This window comes from Dermacentor silvarum, chromosome 7 (assembly GCF_013339745.2).
Source record: "Dermacentor silvarum isolate Dsil-2018 chromosome 7, BIME_Dsil_1.4, whole genome shotgun sequence".
Taxonomy (NCBI): Eukaryota; Metazoa; Arthropoda; class Arachnida; order Ixodida; family Ixodidae; genus Dermacentor; species Dermacentor silvarum.
In genome coordinates this window covers 29,095,152-29,114,385 of record NC_051160.1, presented here as the reverse complement: position 1 = coordinate 29,114,385, position 19,234 = coordinate 29,095,152, and the positions used below count along the sequence as shown (strand labels likewise).

The 19,234-nt window shown below is 47.2% G+C and overlaps 1 protein-coding gene across 1 annotated transcript in view; it reads left to right on the top strand.

The window, feature by feature from the left end:
- LOC119457836 (ninein-like protein) overlaps positions 1 to 19,234 on the top strand; it is a 486,287-nt gene that overhangs the window by 451,339 nt on the left and 15,714 nt on the right. Inside the window, 9 exon segments of the mRNA XM_049671015.1 lie at positions 2,665 to 2,813; positions 3,661 to 3,801; positions 5,293 to 5,320; positions 5,322 to 5,468; positions 7,067 to 7,183; positions 7,768 to 7,860; positions 9,625 to 9,808; positions 14,959 to 15,036; positions 17,941 to 17,979. Coding sequence (XP_049526972.1) covers positions 2,665 to 2,813; positions 3,661 to 3,801; positions 5,293 to 5,320; positions 5,322 to 5,468; positions 7,067 to 7,183; positions 7,768 to 7,860; positions 9,625 to 9,808; positions 14,959 to 15,036; positions 17,941 to 17,979 — 976 coding nt within the window.

Sequence of the window (19,234 nt, the reverse complement as noted above, 5' to 3'; positions counted from 1 at the left end):
GAATGCGCCTGCATGTGCGGCTTGCGTGTACGCCTCCTCCTCGTCCTCCGTTCTCTCGCCCTGCAACCCCGTCTCCCCCCCTTCCCCCGCTACGTATTCTACTCGTGCGCCCCCCAACCACCGCCGCGCCCCCAAGGAGAGACTCCCTGGGGCATTTTTCTCGCTGCTGTCCCGCTGTCTATAGCTGCGCGAAAGGGCGAGAAACGGGGCCTCTTGTTTTTAATTGGATGAACGACTAATCCTGTTAGGTCGACTCTCTACGCGCCCCTGACACCGCCGTGTCTGTCTCGACTCAAGACCTCCCTCACCCACTCGCAGACTCACACTCTCACCCTCTCCTCCTTGGCACAGTCGACTGTCGATCGCTCGGGCCAACCGGACAGGAAAAGAAGCGGCGGCTCGCTGAATTCGACTTCCCCCGTTTTTCCTTTTCCCCAGGTTCCGGATCTCTCTTCCGCCGTCACCGCAGCATCCGTATTCCTTCTTCTTCTTCTTCCGGAAACGCTTGAGGAGCCGCCGTCTGTCTTCAAGTTTCCTTCCGCCTTTGTTTCGATTGTTTAGTCGGTCACCTTACTTCGTGTTTCTCGCTTTTTAACGCCTGTGGGGGATGAAGCATGCAGAGACCACTTGGAGCGAACCAACTTTACCCTTTACCAACAGCCTCCGAATCGTTTTTGTCTTCGTTTTCTCTCTGCGCCGAGAGCTTACACCACTCTACGCAGACAGATGATAGAAGCAGCGGAGCACTGCCATATTCTCGATTTTGAAGCTTCGTCTTGATCCTAAGAAGTACGGGGAAAAAAAGAAAAGAAAAATTGGAACATTAGACGAAAAACTCTGTCGCGAGCATATCAAAAGGGAGAAGTCGGGGCGCTTATAACTCACTCCGTGTTATTAGAGAAATAAAATAAAATGAAACTGTCACACATGAAGTTACTGCGCAAGCGCAGAACAGTCACTCAAATGTTGCGTCACAGTGCGATACGCAACGCTTCATTGCAATGAAGTTTGTTTCCTTGCCGGATAAAGCTCCTTATTTTTATCCGGCGAGGATTTTTTGGTTTGTTTCTTCCTCTCTTTCGTTCTTTCTTTATTTTGCAGTAGGGTGTTGAACTGGACTGGCTGGGTACATTTTGGAATTTGAAGGTGGCGGCGCTGCAAATAATACCAAGACGAGAGGCCACAAACACAGCGCCGCGTTTATCGCCTCTTGGCTTGGTTCTGTTTCTAGCGCTGTTGCCTTCAAGCTTCGTTCATTTCTATTTCCGGATCGCTTGAACGTGGTCACGCGCGTCTGTGCGCGTGTGCTGAAGTTGCGTCCTCCTGGCTTTACTGTTTTACATAGCCACCGAGATCCGGTGGCGCATGCGCCGCCTTATCGCGGAGGTCATGCTTTGGGACGTTGCCGTACCGTATCATACTTCACACTTTTCGTAGTGCGCGCCTTAATCCGGTTACTTTCTTCGTGTGTTTTGACGCCAACGAAATGCGGATCTCATGTCAGTGTTTTTGCTTATCTTCCCAGCTAGCCGTTTTAGCTAACTCGTTAGCTAAAACGGCTAGCTATCTAGGTGCTTGCCAGATAGCCAATCAGTTACTTAGCTAGCTACTTAGTTACATGAATAGCTAGTAAGCAAGTGAGTTGGTCAGCTAGTAATTTGGTGATCTAGTAATATTCTGGCTAGTTTGTTTGCAACTAGTAGTTAGATGGTTAGTTAGGTAGGTACCTAGTTAGCTATCGAGGTAGTTAGCTGTTTAGCCAGTTAGCTAGCTGGTTATTGGTTATTCACATAAATTTTAGGTGCTCGTACAAATAAGTTTTTGTAAAAAAGTCATTAATTGCAGCAGGTGGCTTGCGTAAGCCATTCTGGGTGTGTCGTAGCTCGCATTCATTTGCGTTTTGAATGTACGACAGTTAACATACAGCGAAGGCGCGAACTGACTTTGTTAAAGTGTTTCTGGAATAACACTTGCCTAAAAACACTGTCGTGACGAACCTATTTGCTGTGTACTGCTAAGATGCTTGTAAAGAGTGTCGTCATGATCTACATTTCTTGTCTAGTCTCTATAGGGAATGAAAAGGAAATGTATACGCTACACTGTCGACCCCCTCGGTGATTTTGTCGCTGGAACAGTTATCGCTTCGTCGCACTGTTACCCCGGGGATTTTTTCCGACTAATACTTAATCTGTATATATCTGTATAATATATAATCTCTATATAGCGTGCAACAGTAGAAAGCAACTACATCGACATAGACGTTGGCGTCTTTCCGGACACTTCGGTTGTGGCAAATGCACGTCTACTGATATTATTTCACTTTAATTTCTCACGTAGGGATTTGATGGCACGTGTCACGCTCACTCACTTACCTTGGGCACCCAGGACGGCATTCATTACACTCAAATCTCGATATAAAGAACAAAGATATAAAGAATTATCGGATATAACGAAATAACGTAAAATTTATTCGGCTATGCCGTATTTAAACGCGTATTTTGCTGCTATCACAGCACCGAACATGCAAAATTCGTGATAATATCCGTTACAGCGAAGCGAATATCTGATGGCCCGGCTGAAATCTAAGCCTCTGTGCAGACTTTGTAGCGTCTGCATTGCTTGTCAGTCTGCATTCGCTTTATTTTTCCTTCTTCTTTTGCGCAGCAACTGGGCTTCAACCCGAACCTGAAGGTGAGCCTGCAGGACCTGACGGCCCAGCTGGAAGAAGAGATGTCGTCGGTGGCCGCCGGCAACGCGTCCACCTCGTACGCGTTCGCGCTCGCCTCGTACCAGCACGAGCTCAAGCACCTCAAGTGAGCGGCCGCCTCTTTTGCCTCTGTTTGTGTTTTGGAGCAAAACTCTGTTTGGGGAGTTGTAAGGGTTTTTTGATAGCGCGGTCAGTGGTTGGACTGTGGATAGGGCGAATGTTCGGTTGACGATTGCGGATAGGAGAAATGTGGAGAATCTGTACAATCCGTGGATAATGTACTAGAAGTTTATAGAATATAGAGCGGAGACTATAATGTTGAGATTATTGTGGGAATGAAGATGTACGGAGGGCAGTGTGGAGAGAGAGAGAGAGAGAGAGAGAGAGATGGAAATGGGGATAGATAGGAGAAAGGCAGTGACGTTAACCAGGCGGAGAGGATGTAGGTGGAGAGGGGTTGCAGTTGCGTGGGGAGGGGTTGGGGAGAGGAGGGCGCATGCTGTTATCGGCCGCAGCGGCAGAAAGGGCGCTTTTGGCACTGCCTGTTGTGGAACACTACTATAAACGACTGAGAGCGTAGACGCACTTTCACGACAATGTTTTTCACGCACTACCGCTCATCCCGATGACATGCCCGGGTGAGGGGCAGCCGTGCAATAACTATCGAAGATGACCAGCAAGATGAGCTCATTTGTATAAACCATACTGGTGAGGTTAGGATTGACCCAAACCTTACCTATCTCGCTACGTCAAGTTAGACTAAAGTTGGCTAAAACAAGTTTGGGGTTAGACCGAGACATAAGCCAGCTTAACTGATATGGTTCGACACAGTGTAAGCTGCGCTAATTACCTCGGCGGTCATCTTTGATGGCTTCTGCGCAACTTGTTTTTCTTATCGTCAAATTCCTTCGTGTCTTTTTTTTTTTTTCTCTCTGCCACCTTTCTTTTGCCAGGACCAACTTTGAACAGGCTCGCGAGGAGAGGGACAGGCTGCGAGTGAACGTGGCCGAAGCCAACGCGCGATCCGCGCTCATCGCCCAAGAAGTGGACGAGCACCACGCCAAGATGGAGAAGGCCTCCGAAAACCGGCTGCTGTGAGTTCACTTCGCATTTCGAGCAGTACTTCTCGCGCCATAAAGATTACTCGGTGGCGGCTTCGTCGCATGAAAAAAGAAAAAAAAAAGAAAACCGAAATTCTATTCTCAATATATTTCGTCGATGTAACTTCTGATTTCGAGTGCTACCGTCATAATTTGTATGACCTGGCTGATAACGGAGACACTCGCTCCAGTGTCCACTAATGCCAAGTTAGTAACGTTGTCCACTAAGACACGAATCTTGTTATGACACATGGCGACTGGCGGAGGCATAGGGGCATGTAGCTGATGATGACTGGCGACCGCACCTCCACCGAAACTGTTACGATGGGGGTGCGTTTATTTAAAGATGAATCGATGAAAAGGGGGAAATGGTTGCCGCGCCGACACCGAGCCGCTCCAAAGACAAGCACACTTCGTTCTCCTCTTCTTCCGTCCTTGCCGTAGCTTTAGCGTAACAATATTTATGACCGGTTTGCATATGATCTCGTATGTGTAAGTTTCTTCAATTTCTGTTTTCCTATGTTGAGAAGCATGCGTTTTTGTACGCGTTTCTAGCGGTGATTCTGTTGTTATAAGAGAGACAAGGAGGTTAATTAACCCGGCTGAGAGGATAAAGATGGAGAGGGGGTGCGACAAACTTATTAAATGATCTTATAGATAGGAGTTCCATCTGCAACCGCGAGCTCTGGGACGTCCTATTGTATACTTTCATGTGTGACACCGTCGATGCGCAGTAAAGTGCTGCTATACCGGGTGTTCTATTTTTTACACCCTACAGCGTTTTTAAATATCTCCCATGTCAGGAAGCATGATTCTAGTCATTGAGTTGGATTTCTCAAAGAGGCGGACATTGCTTGCACGAGAAATCGAAATGCCATACCACTAATTAACAAATATCGCTAATTATCTTTCTAATTAATTATTTTACGGCACATATAGCAATTTACGAATTTCAGCCGGTGATTTCGCAAGGCCCATCCACTTGGAACGAATTTTCAGGATGGCACCAGTTTCGAAATATTCATCCCAAGTCAGGCTTCGCTATCACTGTGCCAAGGCGCCTTCATAGAACCCTCATGGTATAGTGTTATCGTTGTTTGTCTTCTACCTACTTATTCGCCATTCTACTTATTCGCCATTCTAATTCCTTCCAATAAGCTTTAGTGTTGTGTCGTAGCCGTTCGTGCGTCTCATGCCTTATTCTCGCGGCCTGTCTTTCACGCTACAGTACATCGCGTTCAGTATTCACTGCAGCTCAACTCATAAAGGCACAGTTATGGTTAGCAAACGCGTTATGCTCCCCCCGCTCCCCCCCCCTTATTTCCAATGCCAAGGACATAACCGCTCAGCGGGGAACACTATAGGACGGCGTTCGTGTCGCGGGTGGTGGCCTGCTGACTTACGGCGAGAACTGTATATGCTACATAGTATACTATATGCTGGCTATGCGCGTGCACACAACTCGTGCGTGCTCCCTCCGTGCAGGACCCTGGAGAAGCGCCACACGGAGCAGCTTGCGCGAGGTGACAGAGGAGCTCCAGCGGGAGCGGGAGACCACGACGCTGCAGCTGACGCGGCTCCGGCAACGAAGCGAGGACGAGCTGTCCGCGCTGCGCGCCGAGGAGCTCAGGCTGCGCGCGCAGCTGGCCACGCTCGAACAGGTGCGTGCATCGCGGTCCGGCGTGGGCTTGATTGAGGGCTGCTTTTTCGAGCGATAGCTTTTAAGGGCGCCCCGTTACGCAGAAAGCACGGCGTCACTGCCGTTCACCGCGCGTTGACCGTGAGCGAAAATTGTCTTCCAGTCACGGCTGCGGCGCGCGCCGCGTTTCTATCACAGAGTGGCGCACGCAGCTGCAGCGCCGCCAGGTGGCGCTCGCCTCCGGGCATCCGCGATAGTGGCGGCGCCGTCCGTGCGGAGGAAAGAAAAAAAACCAGAAAGCTCGCCTTCGTGGGCAGCGTTCGCCGCGAGTGTTTCCCGGGAAAGATTACGGTTGCATAAGCTGCAGTTGCCGAGAAGCGTGACAAGCAGTCAGGGACCCTTTAATGCTTTCGTGTTCTACTCTTAAACGAGAAGCTCAAGCGCCTCCCAAGTTTTTTTTATATATCTGGAGAGGTGTAGTTCTCCTCAGAGTTCTCCAATGTGTGGCCTCCGAGACCGGGCAACACGTGCTCGGGTGTCATGTTCAGTTTGCGCTCTTTTGTGTTTAAACATTGCAATTAAACAGGATACGCCGCTAGTCTGTCGGATTCAGCCAGGGATGTTATTCCGTACAGCAACAAATTCGCCGTATAGCGTGATAACCGCCGTCTCTTCAAATGCCTCGCAGGATGTGTACGCTATTTCCGATTGGGCTCAATACGTGGACATGGTGGAATTCCACATCATGATAGAACACTAGCTATGTTGATTTTGCAGTATGGTTGAAGGGAACTCCCTTTGTGGCAGTTCGCCGGGCTAATGATCTCTCGCGAGAATTCTTGCTCTTCACGAGAACATTTACTTCTTACTGACAGTTTGGTCCGGCATACTCTGTTCAAAATAGTGCCGAAGCACAGGAGGAAAAACAGGTAAATAGGGCTGTTGTAGGCTATTTGCAGAGCTCCGGACTGGAATCGAAACATTAAGGAAACCACTTTGCTTCATGGTTTTCTTGTATACGTACACATCCCTTCTTCCCGTCTTCGTCATCATGTTTCATCACTCCTTTTCTTGCCCATTTTCCTTCTTCCCTTGTGCACAGTAGTAGGTCATTGCGTGCTAGCTCAGACCTACCTATTTGCTTTCCCTTTAATAATTTCTCCCCTTGTCTCTTGAATTTCATGTCCGGGATAAATATTACGCAATCCCTTCCCAATTAATATTAAAATTCATGGAATGAAATGTTCAATTTAGTGTAAGAGAACTCTCATGAGGACATAATGTGATGGCATATGAATATGAAATTAAATATTGACAGTCACTTAAGTATATTTACGTGATTTGAATGCGAAAGCATTATGACATCTCTAATTTATTGTTTACTTCCATGATACGTCACGTCATACATTGTCACGTGTCCTTCACAACTCTACCTTAATCCACCTTGCTCTAATTTTCCCAACCTTAATCCCCACTGATGATGATTTTTGGTAGCACACTGTTGAGGACAACGCCGGCTTTTCTGCCTCATGGGACATATAATGCTTTCGCCTTATAAATACATAGATACGGAAAACACATCGCGTCACGTGACCAACCTGCCTCTTCCGGGTTTTTCAGGAGAATTGCCGTCTGGAACTGGAACTGCAGGAGTACTCGGAACGGTACCGCGATCTCCACCGTCTGGGCGAGAGCCAGCAGAAGGAACTCGAGAGCGTCGCTCAGCTCAAGCAGAAGGTGAGCAGACGACACTTCTGCCGATGTCCAAGCTAATTCCAAGACTCAATCGTCTTTCGCGTATAAACGAGGCGCATACACGTTATACGATACCGTGAGCCGCGTGCCTAATTTCTTAACGACATCCGCGTGACTTCACAATCAGTGAATTAATCGACTTATTCTTTCTACTAGAGTACAAACCGGCAAATGCCGCTTTAGCGACACTGATCAGATCGATGAATAATGACAACTTGTCACTGCCATTTTAATATTTCCACTTGGAGGTTATACGGAAGCTCATGTTCATAGCTTAGCGGGGAATGCGAAGAGCGGGTTCTTCTGGAACTTACTGTAAAGAACCTCTGCCGTTGGCATTATCTTCGACATCCCGATAGCGCCTCAGTAAGATGTACGGGCCGAATGTGTGCGAAGCTGTAGTATATGACCGGTTTCTTTAGTTGGGAGACACCGAAAGCTGCTCGTTGTTCTCGAACGAGACTTGTACAACTTCTAATATATATATATATATATATATATATATATATATATATATATATATATATTCGTTCCCACTTCTTGTTTCTCGTTTCTTCCCCCTTCAGGTTGCGGACTTGGAATCGGGCCAGACGTTTCTGAACGACGAACACTACCAGAAGATCTTGCAGGAACTCGAAGTCATGTGCAAACAGAACAAGGCAAGTATGCTACGCACTTTTCCGGCCCGCCACTCGTCGTCTCGGCGCGCCGTGCACGTTACGTGCAGCGAGGCTGCGTCTTCTTCGCGTTTGCCTCGACGTGAGAGATCGATGATTGATGATTGCCCCGAGACGCCGTGGTTTCTCGGCCCTGGCGTCTCCATCCAGCCTGGGCTTCATCGCGTTTACTCATCAATCAATCGACGAATAAATATTTTCTGATGATAAAGCGATCGACTTCGAAGTGGACGGCCGGCCTTGTATGAGCCGTTAATGGTTGCAAGTGTCAGATTGGAACGTTAAGCAAAATGAAAAAAGAAAGAAAAAAGCCCGTGGCAACTAGAGGCCGCGGTTTGTTTTGATTTCGGCTTCTTTACAATATTGTTTTCACTTAGCATTTACCGAATAATGGCGCACGCCGTAGAGCTTCGTACGCTCGTTACCACTGGGAACTCTGACGCCGGTGTTAAGAGGAGCTACGAGAATGGTGGTTAAGCCAGTATTTAATGATGGCTAGTACACGGATTTGCCTTAAGTTCGTCTTTCTTTTGTCAAACAAACTTGTGACTTTGCAAGAGTAACATTTTAAACAATACATTTCCGTTACGGATGCAGCTGTTTGTAACGTATATGCATGTGCACAGAAACATATCGCCTTCGTGCGTTTAGAAAAAAACGTGACTCGTTGGAAATTTAGAAAATATAAAGAGTGATAGAGAATGCGTCACGAACAACTGCAGCCGCAAGCACGAAAAATAGTCAAATCCGTGTACTTATAATCATTCCCTGGCTAGCCGAACGATCACAGGCGTTGGAGTTATCCCTAGTAATCGTTGTTGGAAACTCTATGGGCCACCCGGTTCGCCTGTGGGAGGTGCGTGGTTTGATCCCTATAAGAAGGGTAAAAGGAGCTACACCGCCCTGACGTGCAGCTCTTTCAGGGGTGTGCAGCTTGGGATAGCTTTTGCGCAGGCTGCAGAAGACATTTCGACCTTGTTTTAAACGAGACAAACTGTTCACGGGGAAATAGAGACTTCGAAGTAATCAGCAGTAGGTTCACAATGATAGTTTCAGGCTGGAGTGAACGTTTCGACAAGTGGACTTTCCTAGAAGGCAACTCTCCTTGTATAGGAGACAAATTCCCTTGTGTAAAAGAAATGTCTGGAAGGGAAGACAAGTCCGTCTGCGTCTAGGAGACAAAGGGATTTCTCCTTGTATAGACGACAATTCTAGAAGACAAGTCCTTCTGTGTGGAATACAAGTCTAGAAGAAAGGCAAGTCTCTTTGCCTAGTCGAGTCTACTTGTGTAAAAGACAAGGCAACTTGTCTCTTTGTCTAGAAGGCATATCTAGGAGGCAAGACTGAAGACAATGGGCAAGACAAGTCTCTTTGTCTAGAAGAAAGCTTAACAGACAAGTCCACTTGGATGGAAGGCAAGTCTAAAAGACAAGGTGACGTATTTTTGTCGAGAAGGCAAGTCCTGTTGTGCAATAAACAAGTCTAGAAGGCAGTCAAATGTACTTGTCTAAAAGACAAGTCTAGAAGACAAAGGTACAAGTTCGCTTGTGTATACTACAAGCCTGGAAGACAAAGGCACTTGTGTACAAGACAAGCCTGGTCGGCAAAGGGATAAGTTCACTTGTGTAGGAGTCAAGTCTAGATGAGGGATCCCCTCGTCGAAATGTTGACTGAAGCCTGAGACGTCCCTTGTTCGACAACTGCTGATCGCTTTACCTTTGTCTACGTCTCCTTCGGTTCGCACAGGAGTTGAAGGACAGCAACGACGAGCTGACGCTTGAGCTGGAGACGCTGCGCCAGCAGCTCAACTCCAGCTCGGGTTCACGCTCCTCGGCGCACGGCAAGCGCCACCGGCGCTCGGGTTCCTGGGTGTCCGACTACTCCCGCCAGGGGGGCCTCAAGCGTCGAGGCAGCGAGGCCTCCTCATCCGGTGAGTGACGGCTATGGTCGGGGCTCGGCCGGTGTCTGGTGTAACCTCGAGAACTCGCCACCTATCTAACTTTTGCATTCACTAGCTGGTCTGAACTCGAAGCTGTTCCTCGACTCCGTGATGGTGACGATGTTGACAGCTAACGGCACCCCTTTTTTTTTTAATCGGTGTGGCGAAAGTCAATTAGCCAGTGTGAGCTAGTCACGTGTTACCACATCATTAGCTAGCCCTCTGCTTATCATTGATTTACCTCGTAATGTTACCCATGTCGCGCCGATCTCCCGTCTCCGTGTGTTCTCTGCTTTTTTTCCCCCTCTAATACACTAATCGCCTCTTGCTGATCTCCACCTGAGACCAGTTAAAGCTCCATTCATATTTGTGCACCAGCATTCCTCAAGCCGAGTGGAACGGCAGGCAGTACGACATTGCGCTTTGATAACCCTCCTCGGTGATTCCCATGAAGAGAAGTCGCTTGAGAAACACTGCATTCCTGTGCATTTGAGCAGACTCCGAAAGCAATGTAGTCACAGTGTTTTCGACCAGAATTTGTCTTCGAGTGTCTCTAATGACCACCTCACTTGAAATGAAAAGGCGGCACTGTCGTTTATCGAGTCGTGGTCGAGCGAAGGCGCGTTCTAGAATACGGGGAAGGACATTTTGCAGTGTTTGTTCTCCCGCTCGGAACTCCCTTGTCAATGTCGTTAACGACACGGACTCCTTGTTCGCAATAAAGTTTATGCTATGTGGGGTGTCCCAGCTAACGTTAGCAAAGATGTTAAACGAAAATAAAGATTTAAAAGTGTCCCAGTTTCGCCAGAAAGGCGAAGCATAGATTCTGATAGCAAATTAGTAGACAGTAGTACGAAGTAAGGATAGTAGTTTTATCGGCCGTATAAATTTTAAATTCACTTAACTGACTAAATTAACAAGCATGGTGGCAGCAGGCACAGGCAAACATGAACACATCTCACTCAATGACTGCGCGGACACTCGCGGTCAAAACGCTGGTGTGAGGAAGCGCGGCCGCAGCAGCGAGCGAAGTGACCTTCTTGCTGTCTATCGCTTCAACGCAAACTGAGCGGCGAGAAGACAGCACGCACAAAGGTATGAGCTGATTGCAGATCGCTTTTAAGATAAGGCGCGCAAAGTGCGCACTTGGTGTCGGAGTAAAGCTCCGCCCCCTCTCGCTCCCACGCTGCCTCCCCGCTTTCTTCCCCGCACGCGCGTGATGGAGCCGCGACCGTCGGTTCCCATTGCGTGCTGTCGCCGAATGTGCGCAGTTGCTGCCAGATAACTACGCTGCCCCCTACCTTCTCCCATCCCCCACGGCCTTTCGCGCGAGGGAAGACGGCGCGTTTCCTGTCAGCTTCCCTCTCTTGTGCGCGCCAGGGCGCTCCCCTCGCACCCTGTCACTCGCACATACAGCACACGGCGTCCGGCGACGGTGTTATCACCCTTGGACTTTATACGGAACATCACGGCGACGCTGACGGCAAAAATGCGCCGGGAGTGTCCGCATATTTACTATCGCAATAACACGGTGCGAGACACGATTAGTAGGCTTAACGGACTGATGACCTAACACCTAAGTCTTGTAATCGTATCTTGCATCGTATTTTTTTAATCTTTTCTTTTCTGTGAACAACTTGGGTAACGTTAGCTGGGAGACACGGTATAGTTATGCCTCTCGAGTTATAAAGGACTCGAAATAACAGACGACGCAGTCTCGTTCGTTATAACTCCTCCGCGTGACGTGTCGCATAAGCGAGACAAATCGAAGAAAGCTAGAGAGAAAGAAAAGAATACGAAGGAAATAATAAGCAATAAAACGCTCACTGTTTCGGTTCATCTATCCTCGCTGTGCGTTCACGCTTCCGGTTCCGGCGAGCACGTTTCCGCGGTTTTCATCGAGCCACCGTCCAAGCGCGAAATGAAGACGGAAAACGTCCGTTGTATGTATGTATATATATATATATATATATATATATATATATATATATTGGAAGTTGTGCCTGCTTTATGCGGCTAGTACCTTCTTTCGTATATGCGACCTAATTTCGTACGTCTGTCTGTAATGTCTCTCTGTGACGTTTTACGTCAGATTTAGCTTCTGCGTATATTTGGCCGCCGTATATACGCTCCTGCACATCTATACGACTTCTGCTCTTACGTTGTCCGCCGGTCCTCTTTCCCCCACTTTTATTTCGTTAAACTCTCGCTTTTGTTTTAGCCACGATGTACGTATATGCTTCTTCACAACTGCAGTACTTCTGCTTCGTCGTCTGTATCACTGTTGTCGTCTGTTTCTCGATTTTCGTCTGCTTTATACCCCAGCGGTCCTCTCCCTCGCCTTCTTCTTCTTCTTCTTTCTTTTTTTTTTGTTTTGTCGTCTGCTTGCCTCCACAATCTATATATGCACGTTCAATTTTTTTTTTTTTCGCTGGGAGTATGGCACAGTCGTGTGCTGCTTCGAAGCATACGTTTCCTGCGCTAGCGAACGAAAATGTATCGGAACCGCCGACGCTGTTTTCCTTTCTTTATTTTCTTTTCTTTCTGCGGCTATTTTTCTCAACCCCCGCGAGGCGGCGCCGTTGAGAACCTTGCACCTGAGCGCCCCCTGAGTCACATTCGTCATTTCCAGGTGACAGAGAACATTGCGACGCAGAGGTGGCATCGTGCCTTTGTTGTTTATTTTTGTCTTGATTTATCAAGATACGCTGTCGAAAAATGTTCTAGTAAAATAAAATAAGTTAAACACACGCAACCAAAGATACTGGTATTTCGCGTCCTTGCCCAACGCAGGGACTCGACTGATTCCATTTTTTTTTTCTGCTTCACCCTTGAGGACGCAGGCTGCTGTCGGTGTTATTTATAGGCGTCATCCGTCTAGTTAGTTCTGTAAAAATTCTGGCGACATGTTTCCTTGGCGCTTAATCTCGGCGTCCTCTATGTTTCCTAAATTACTGTTTGTTTCTTATTATAGTAACGCCATCACCGTAAACTCCATCGCTTTCCTTCAGTTTCCAAACTTTAAGGTTGAAATCTTCCGCTTTCTTTTTTTTTCTTTTTTTTTTAACTCTTTGAGCCGTTCGTCGGGATTTTTTGACATCAGGCCAAAATCAAGAAGGACGAGAAACTGAGGGGCTCAATTTTTCAGCAGCAGCAGCACTGTAATTATGAAAACCGAGGTAAGCATAGGACTAACTAAACTTTTTTTTTTTTTTTTTGGGGGGGGGGGGGGGGGGAGTGAAACGTAGCGCTAATAGGCTTTGTCCAAATCCACGTCCCAGCGACGGCTTCCTCAACCAATCTCGAAGGCCATGCTCTTGGAGACTGCTTTCGCTGGAAGCAACTGCAGAGGTTTAAACACGTCATAGATGGCATGTTTCGGACCGCACCTATTATCAGTGAGGGTTGAATTTACGATAAAAAAATTTGAAGAAAGAGCAACTTGCCGAACTCGCTACCTCCGCATGACACGCACGATGCTCGAAAATTTGACTACACAGCGGTGTCTTACCCTCCGTCCACTTCGTTGGGTAATTTGTATACATGCACTAAAGCCTAGCACTAGGTATGTTAGCCAGCGCCACTCACCTTCGTGGTGGCGGTATATGAAACATCCTTGCAGCGGCATGCGTCATGTTTTACGTGATCTGATTGGAAGCAGACAACTGCAGCCGATGCGGGAACTACCAGAAGTCGTCTAGTAGCACTCGTCTAGCAGACTTATCTTGTTCTTTTCTTTCAAAAGAGTTTGCAACATTGTATTTTGAACGAAAACAGGGCAACTTGTCCCTTCATAGCGGCGCTGTTTTTTGTTTTAAAGTTCTTTTTATATCTATCGCGTATTTCATAACGCTCCTTCACTTAGCACTCCACCTCTACTTTAGTAAACGGGCTGCCTGGTCATGATGATTTCTATTGGCATACCCTTTAAAACGGGACGGCGACAAATAGTCCCCTAGCCTGCTTGAGCTGATCAAATTCTACTACAGTGGCGAGGTAGGTTATGAAAAAGAAAGACGTACACTATGTTCCATTGTGAACAAGGCTTCCGTGTGGAAGCCGAAACGTCTTGCTCTTAAAAGATTTATTTGGTCGGTGTACGTCTTCCTTTGTCATGTTTCATCCCGACCAGACGGGCTTCCGTCGAACTCTCGATTACGAGGTAGGTTATCTAACGCCTCCTGTCGATCGAAGTGGTCACTGCGTTTTTTTAACGCGCCTCCGCGGTTACTGGGCCAAAATTTCACGACGGGCGCTCTGAGCGTCCGTTCAATTAGAGGGACGTTTCTCAACAAGGGGACGTATTCTGAAACGTTCCACTTCAGCGATAGTTCGCCTAGGCGACAATTTCGCCTTCAGGCGCGCGCTGATTGGCTGTTTTAGCAAAATTGGATGAGCTGATTGGATGATTGAGCCCGACGTCGTTCAATTTTGCTCAACCAGCCAATTAGCGCGCGCCTGAATTCGAAAGGCGAACTATCACCGAAGTGGAACGTTTCAGAATACGTCCCCAACTTGTCGCGTACAAATCATCGGGGAGCATTATTGAATAGCAGCGCCCTCTTCAGTTGAATAGAGGATATAGAGAAGGGCGCTACGCTCCGCTCGGTAAAAAACGCCGTCACATCGTTCCATCCATCCATACGTACAATGAAGTCGAGGAAGAGCTTCGTACCGATCGCTAAATGGATGGTCTATGAACCTCACGCGCTAAAGCGCTTTTACGCCATACCGCACCATAGCGAGAGCATATTGTTGGTCTAGTTGATCGCTATGTAACGCAAGAACGACTAGTGCACAGCAAGTTCGTCGTCGTTTTCGTTCCTTGCTGTATATTAGTCTTTTTGCGTCGATAAATATGTCATTGTTCGCAATCTTCAGCACCCTCTCACCTAACACCGTCCCAGCGAACGGGAACGAGCAATATGCCGACGGGTCAAAAAGGTCCAAGGAACAGAAGAAAAAGCAAAAGAAATAAAGCTAACGTTTATATGTACGGTCTTTCACGCTCTGTTACCTCATATTGGTGTCTCACTCAGTGCCTTCGTTGTGTTTCTTCTGCTCCCGGTTTCCCCAATTTCCCGATCCCCCAATTCCCCCGTTTCTCCCGTATTCCTCCTCCGTCCCAACCTGCACCGCAGAGGAGTCGGATGACGACATCCCTATTGCCGGCAAGATTCGCAAGCGAGCCGGCTTCTCCGTGAGCACTGGCTCCGAGGGTAAGGTTTCTTCACTTCCTCCCCTTCTCTGTCTCTCACTCTTGAGCACGTTTACTTCTTTATCTTCTCAGCCATATCTTAGTTCATAATCTCGTTCGCGTTCACGCGGACTCTCCGTTTGTATTCGCTTTTCTTTACCCGCGACATTATGTGCGGGGGAAAAAAGAGGCTGGAACGTGGAGCTCCTTAACGTCCTTCTTTATTACGCACATTTGTTTGTTGTTTTTGTTTTTCTCTCTTTTTTCCTCAGTCCACTTACACTTGAGTTAGTTCAACCATTTTGTGGGGTCGTTTATTTCGTACTGCACTCTTTCATCTCTCCGCCTTTCCTTCGTTTATTTTTCTTTTTTTTTTCTTGTTTCTTTCTTTCCTTTTCTTTTTTTTCCCCTTGCTTCGGTGGCTCCGTCGCCGGCCATAATTTTCATTGTTTTAGCTTCCTCTCTAGTCTTCTTGCTTGTCGTCTGCTCTCTTCTGTTACCTTTCTTCGCCGTCGTCTGCTTCTGCCGCCGCCGCCGTCTGCATCGTCTGCATTCCTCTTCTGTCTTCCATAACTGCCGTCCGCGCCGCCGCCATTTTGCCGCCCATCGGCCTAGACTTTTTTTTTTTCCCCTAAGCTGCCTTATAATACGGGTTGACTTATGCGCCCCACTTCGTGGCAAGCTGCCTTTCTTTCTGCTCTCTGAGCAGCAGCACCCCAACTTTTCGTGGCGAGAGCCCTTCCTTTATATACCGTCATTCCAGACGCCATCACGTTTAACTTCGCTTTGTCTTCTGCTTAGGCTTTACTTTTGTACTTCTGTTTCGCGTCCCGCGTTTTGTGCGTTCATACGCGTCATCTTTCAACTACGTCTCTCAGCTTTCTCACCGCCTCACCTGCCCTGGTGAGATCATCGTTTCTCGCTCATTGCGTTTATTGCCTTACAATTTGGGTTTCTGTTTTCGCCTTATGGTAGATATATCATCGCGTAAGATGCATGTGGGTGTTGGATTTCGTGTCTCTTCATCCCCCAGTGGTTTCATATATACATGCGTTTTTCTTTTAGTTTTTTTCGGCATGTCGCGCTGCGCGCAGTGTTTCGGTTCCTCGGCGTTCCCCCGGCTGTCCATGCTTGTGTTCCGCTTCGTCGCTTATACGAGCGAGGGAATCGTTTCTCTTTTTTTTTTTTTCTTTTCGTTTTCGCGCAAACGGTTTGTGCGTACGTCTCTCGTCTTTGTCAGTTTACGTATTGTGATCATTTGCTTCCGGTTTCTTTTACTTTCCTTGTTTGTTTTATTTATATTTCGTTTCACCTTCGTTTCTGTTTTGAAACGGCGAAAGGAAAAAAAATGAAGGACCTGAAGTCCTGTTCTCAGTGGTCTTCATATAAACAGGCTCTCCGATATCTTTGCCTCGTGGATCGGGGGGCAGTGCGGCGTGTTGTATACGCGGTCGAATCTATAAGAGCAGCGAATGGACGTTATAACCGCGTTCGCCTTCTCGTGGGACTGCTTCTCGTGCTCGTATATACCATCGTCTCTGCTCTTATGCCGTATTTCGCGGTAACGGCTTCTTCGTCTACGTCGTCCCCACTTTGCCGCCGTCTTGACGCTGGCCTCGTTCCGTCCTTAACTGATTGTGTTCGCTGCGCCACCTGGCTCGTTATTTCGGCTTATCACGGTCGGTTCTGGGCTCCGAGCTAATTTACTAATTCTTCTTTTTTTCCCCCTCCTTTATGAACGTTGACGTGCATGTGTTGTCACTTCTCACTCTCTACATACATTATACACCCCCCCCCCCCCCCCCCCCCGCGCGTGCTCATTTTCTTGCTGAGTGATTAATGATACCCTTTGCGCCACTTTTACGAATCGTTCTTAATATATTTGAGGATATTAGTTTGTCTTCTACGCAACTGCACTGTCGATTTCTGTCATATCAGCTTGTACGTGCAGTTTTATGATTCACTGTTCGCCTGCTTACGCTGTAACCTTTTTTTTTATTTTTTTATTTTTTTTTGCATTTTCAGTGGCTGCTGTACTTTCTTTTCGTAGATTGGTATAAGTTGGCTAAATTTCAGAACTGTGTGAATACTTTCGTCAGAATAATAATGATAATAATAATAGTACCATTATTATTATTATTAGTAGTAGTAGTAGTAGTAGTAGTAGTAGTAGTAGTAGTAGTAGTAGTAGTAGTAAGCTTTGCTTATGCTGTTTCTTCAGTGACTGAAGTTCTAACCCTGCCACTAACCCTTTCCGGGCTTACAGCATGGCACACTCTTAAAGGGAACGCTATTTACCTGGTAATAAAGCCAGTATAACTGAAACACTTTTACTTTATCAAGAGAAGAAACTGTCTGAAGGGACGCATTAGGCTGACGTCTACGCATTAAAGTGTTGTCGCCATGCCTTCAGGCCATACTTCAGCCATATTCGGTCGCAAGGTACGTACTAACTGTATGTACCCTTTAAAAGGTATAGCGTACTGTAAACACTCCGTCAATATGAAAGGGAACACTTATTCCGTGTGCCCCCTCCCCTTTGCGCGCAATATCGGAACAGGAACGAAAAAAAAAAAAAGGTAGAAACAAAACTGAAATCTGGTTTTCCCTTTCGCATTGTTGTATCCTGTACTCCGTTATGCCAGTGCGTCCTTCTCACCCATCCACTGCCTTTCTTTTTTTCTTTCTTATTTTCTGCTACGCTTTCTAATCTTGGAATGTAAGTTCTTCTAGGCTTTCTAATCGTGGAATGTGAGACCTTCTGGCAATGTCTCAGATGCACTGAGAGGCGACTAATACCTGTTCACGTTGTGGCTTTAACAGTTTCTTGCTTAATACATAACAGCGATGTGCGGCATGGCTTATTCTCGTAAAGCGTGGCGGTGGCTTAATGACTTTCCTCTCTTCTAACGCAACTTCTTTGCAGGTTTGTGGCACGAACTCACGCTCGCTCACTCTTCTCATAGTAAGTCATTTAACTTGAACGCAGTGCTAGTTTAGTCTGTAGTTTCTTTAATTTAATTTAAAACGTGTGACAAATAGTACGTCGCTTATTCGCAGCGTTTCCATATATATATATATATATATATATATATATATATATATATATATACATGGCTGCCTGCAAGCGTTACAACACAATTATTGTTAGTTACTCCTGCGCAGTGGGCGCCGACTTGTCGTTGCTATTTACGGATTTGGTTACGGTTAATGAAAACGTCATTTTTATGTAATTGCGGATTTTATAAAAATTATTTTTAAAACACAGAAATCCCGATGCTGCAAGATGTGTGGTCTCGGGATGGCTAAGGTGCTGTTTACCAAATAGGTAATTTTCTGACGCTAAAGGCTCTGTTATACTCCGACGTTCACAACGCGACGCGGCCCGACGCAGCGGCCGCAGCCAAAGCGGCGCATGCTCAGTAGAGCAGAGCGCCGCGCGGAAAGCAAGCGCCGCGTGGAAATAAACGCGGACGCGGTGCAGTCTGGGTCAGCGTCGTCGGCGCGAAATGCAGAATGCAGCATGCTGCATTTCGCGCCGGCTGCCGCCGGGCCGCGCCGACGGACGCTGGTTGCGTCGGTCGCGCCTCGCGTCAGACTATAGAGTGCTCGCGTTTTGCTAGCGTAGCGTCGCTGCGCCCAGCGTGCGCGCGCGTCGACGTTACGTTGCAGTATATCGAGGACCATAATAATTTTTTTTGGTAACGTGCTCTGTTTCTGAAATTCGAACCTTTTGGGACGGCTCGCTTTGTGACGTGAGAAAGTGTAGGAATGCTACGATGATCGGAAACCTCCCTCGCGAAAGCTTCAGCGTTATACGTAAATTCCATAGGCGTTTGTTTATAGAAATCTACAAACATTCCTTGTACCATTTTATAGACCTCCCGACGACCGCCACCTGTAAATAATCGATAAACCGTATCAACGTACAACCGTTCGTCTGTAAAGTTCGTATGGAAGACTACGTGTTGGCTCTTGCTGACTGTTAGGGAAAACATCTCCTACTTCACTATGGCCGCACATATTTCAGGCTCATTTGTAAGGCGGAATGTCAGATAACGCAGATAGCGTGCGGATAAATGAATCTGCAAGCCTCCATGCCAAATCAAGTTGTTGTTACTGCGCGTAAATATTAGTGGAATATCTTGCTTTAGACGCAAGGGCCCTTGTAATTTTACATCGTGAACCAGCTTCCGTGTGTCTAAATACCGCGTTTCAGC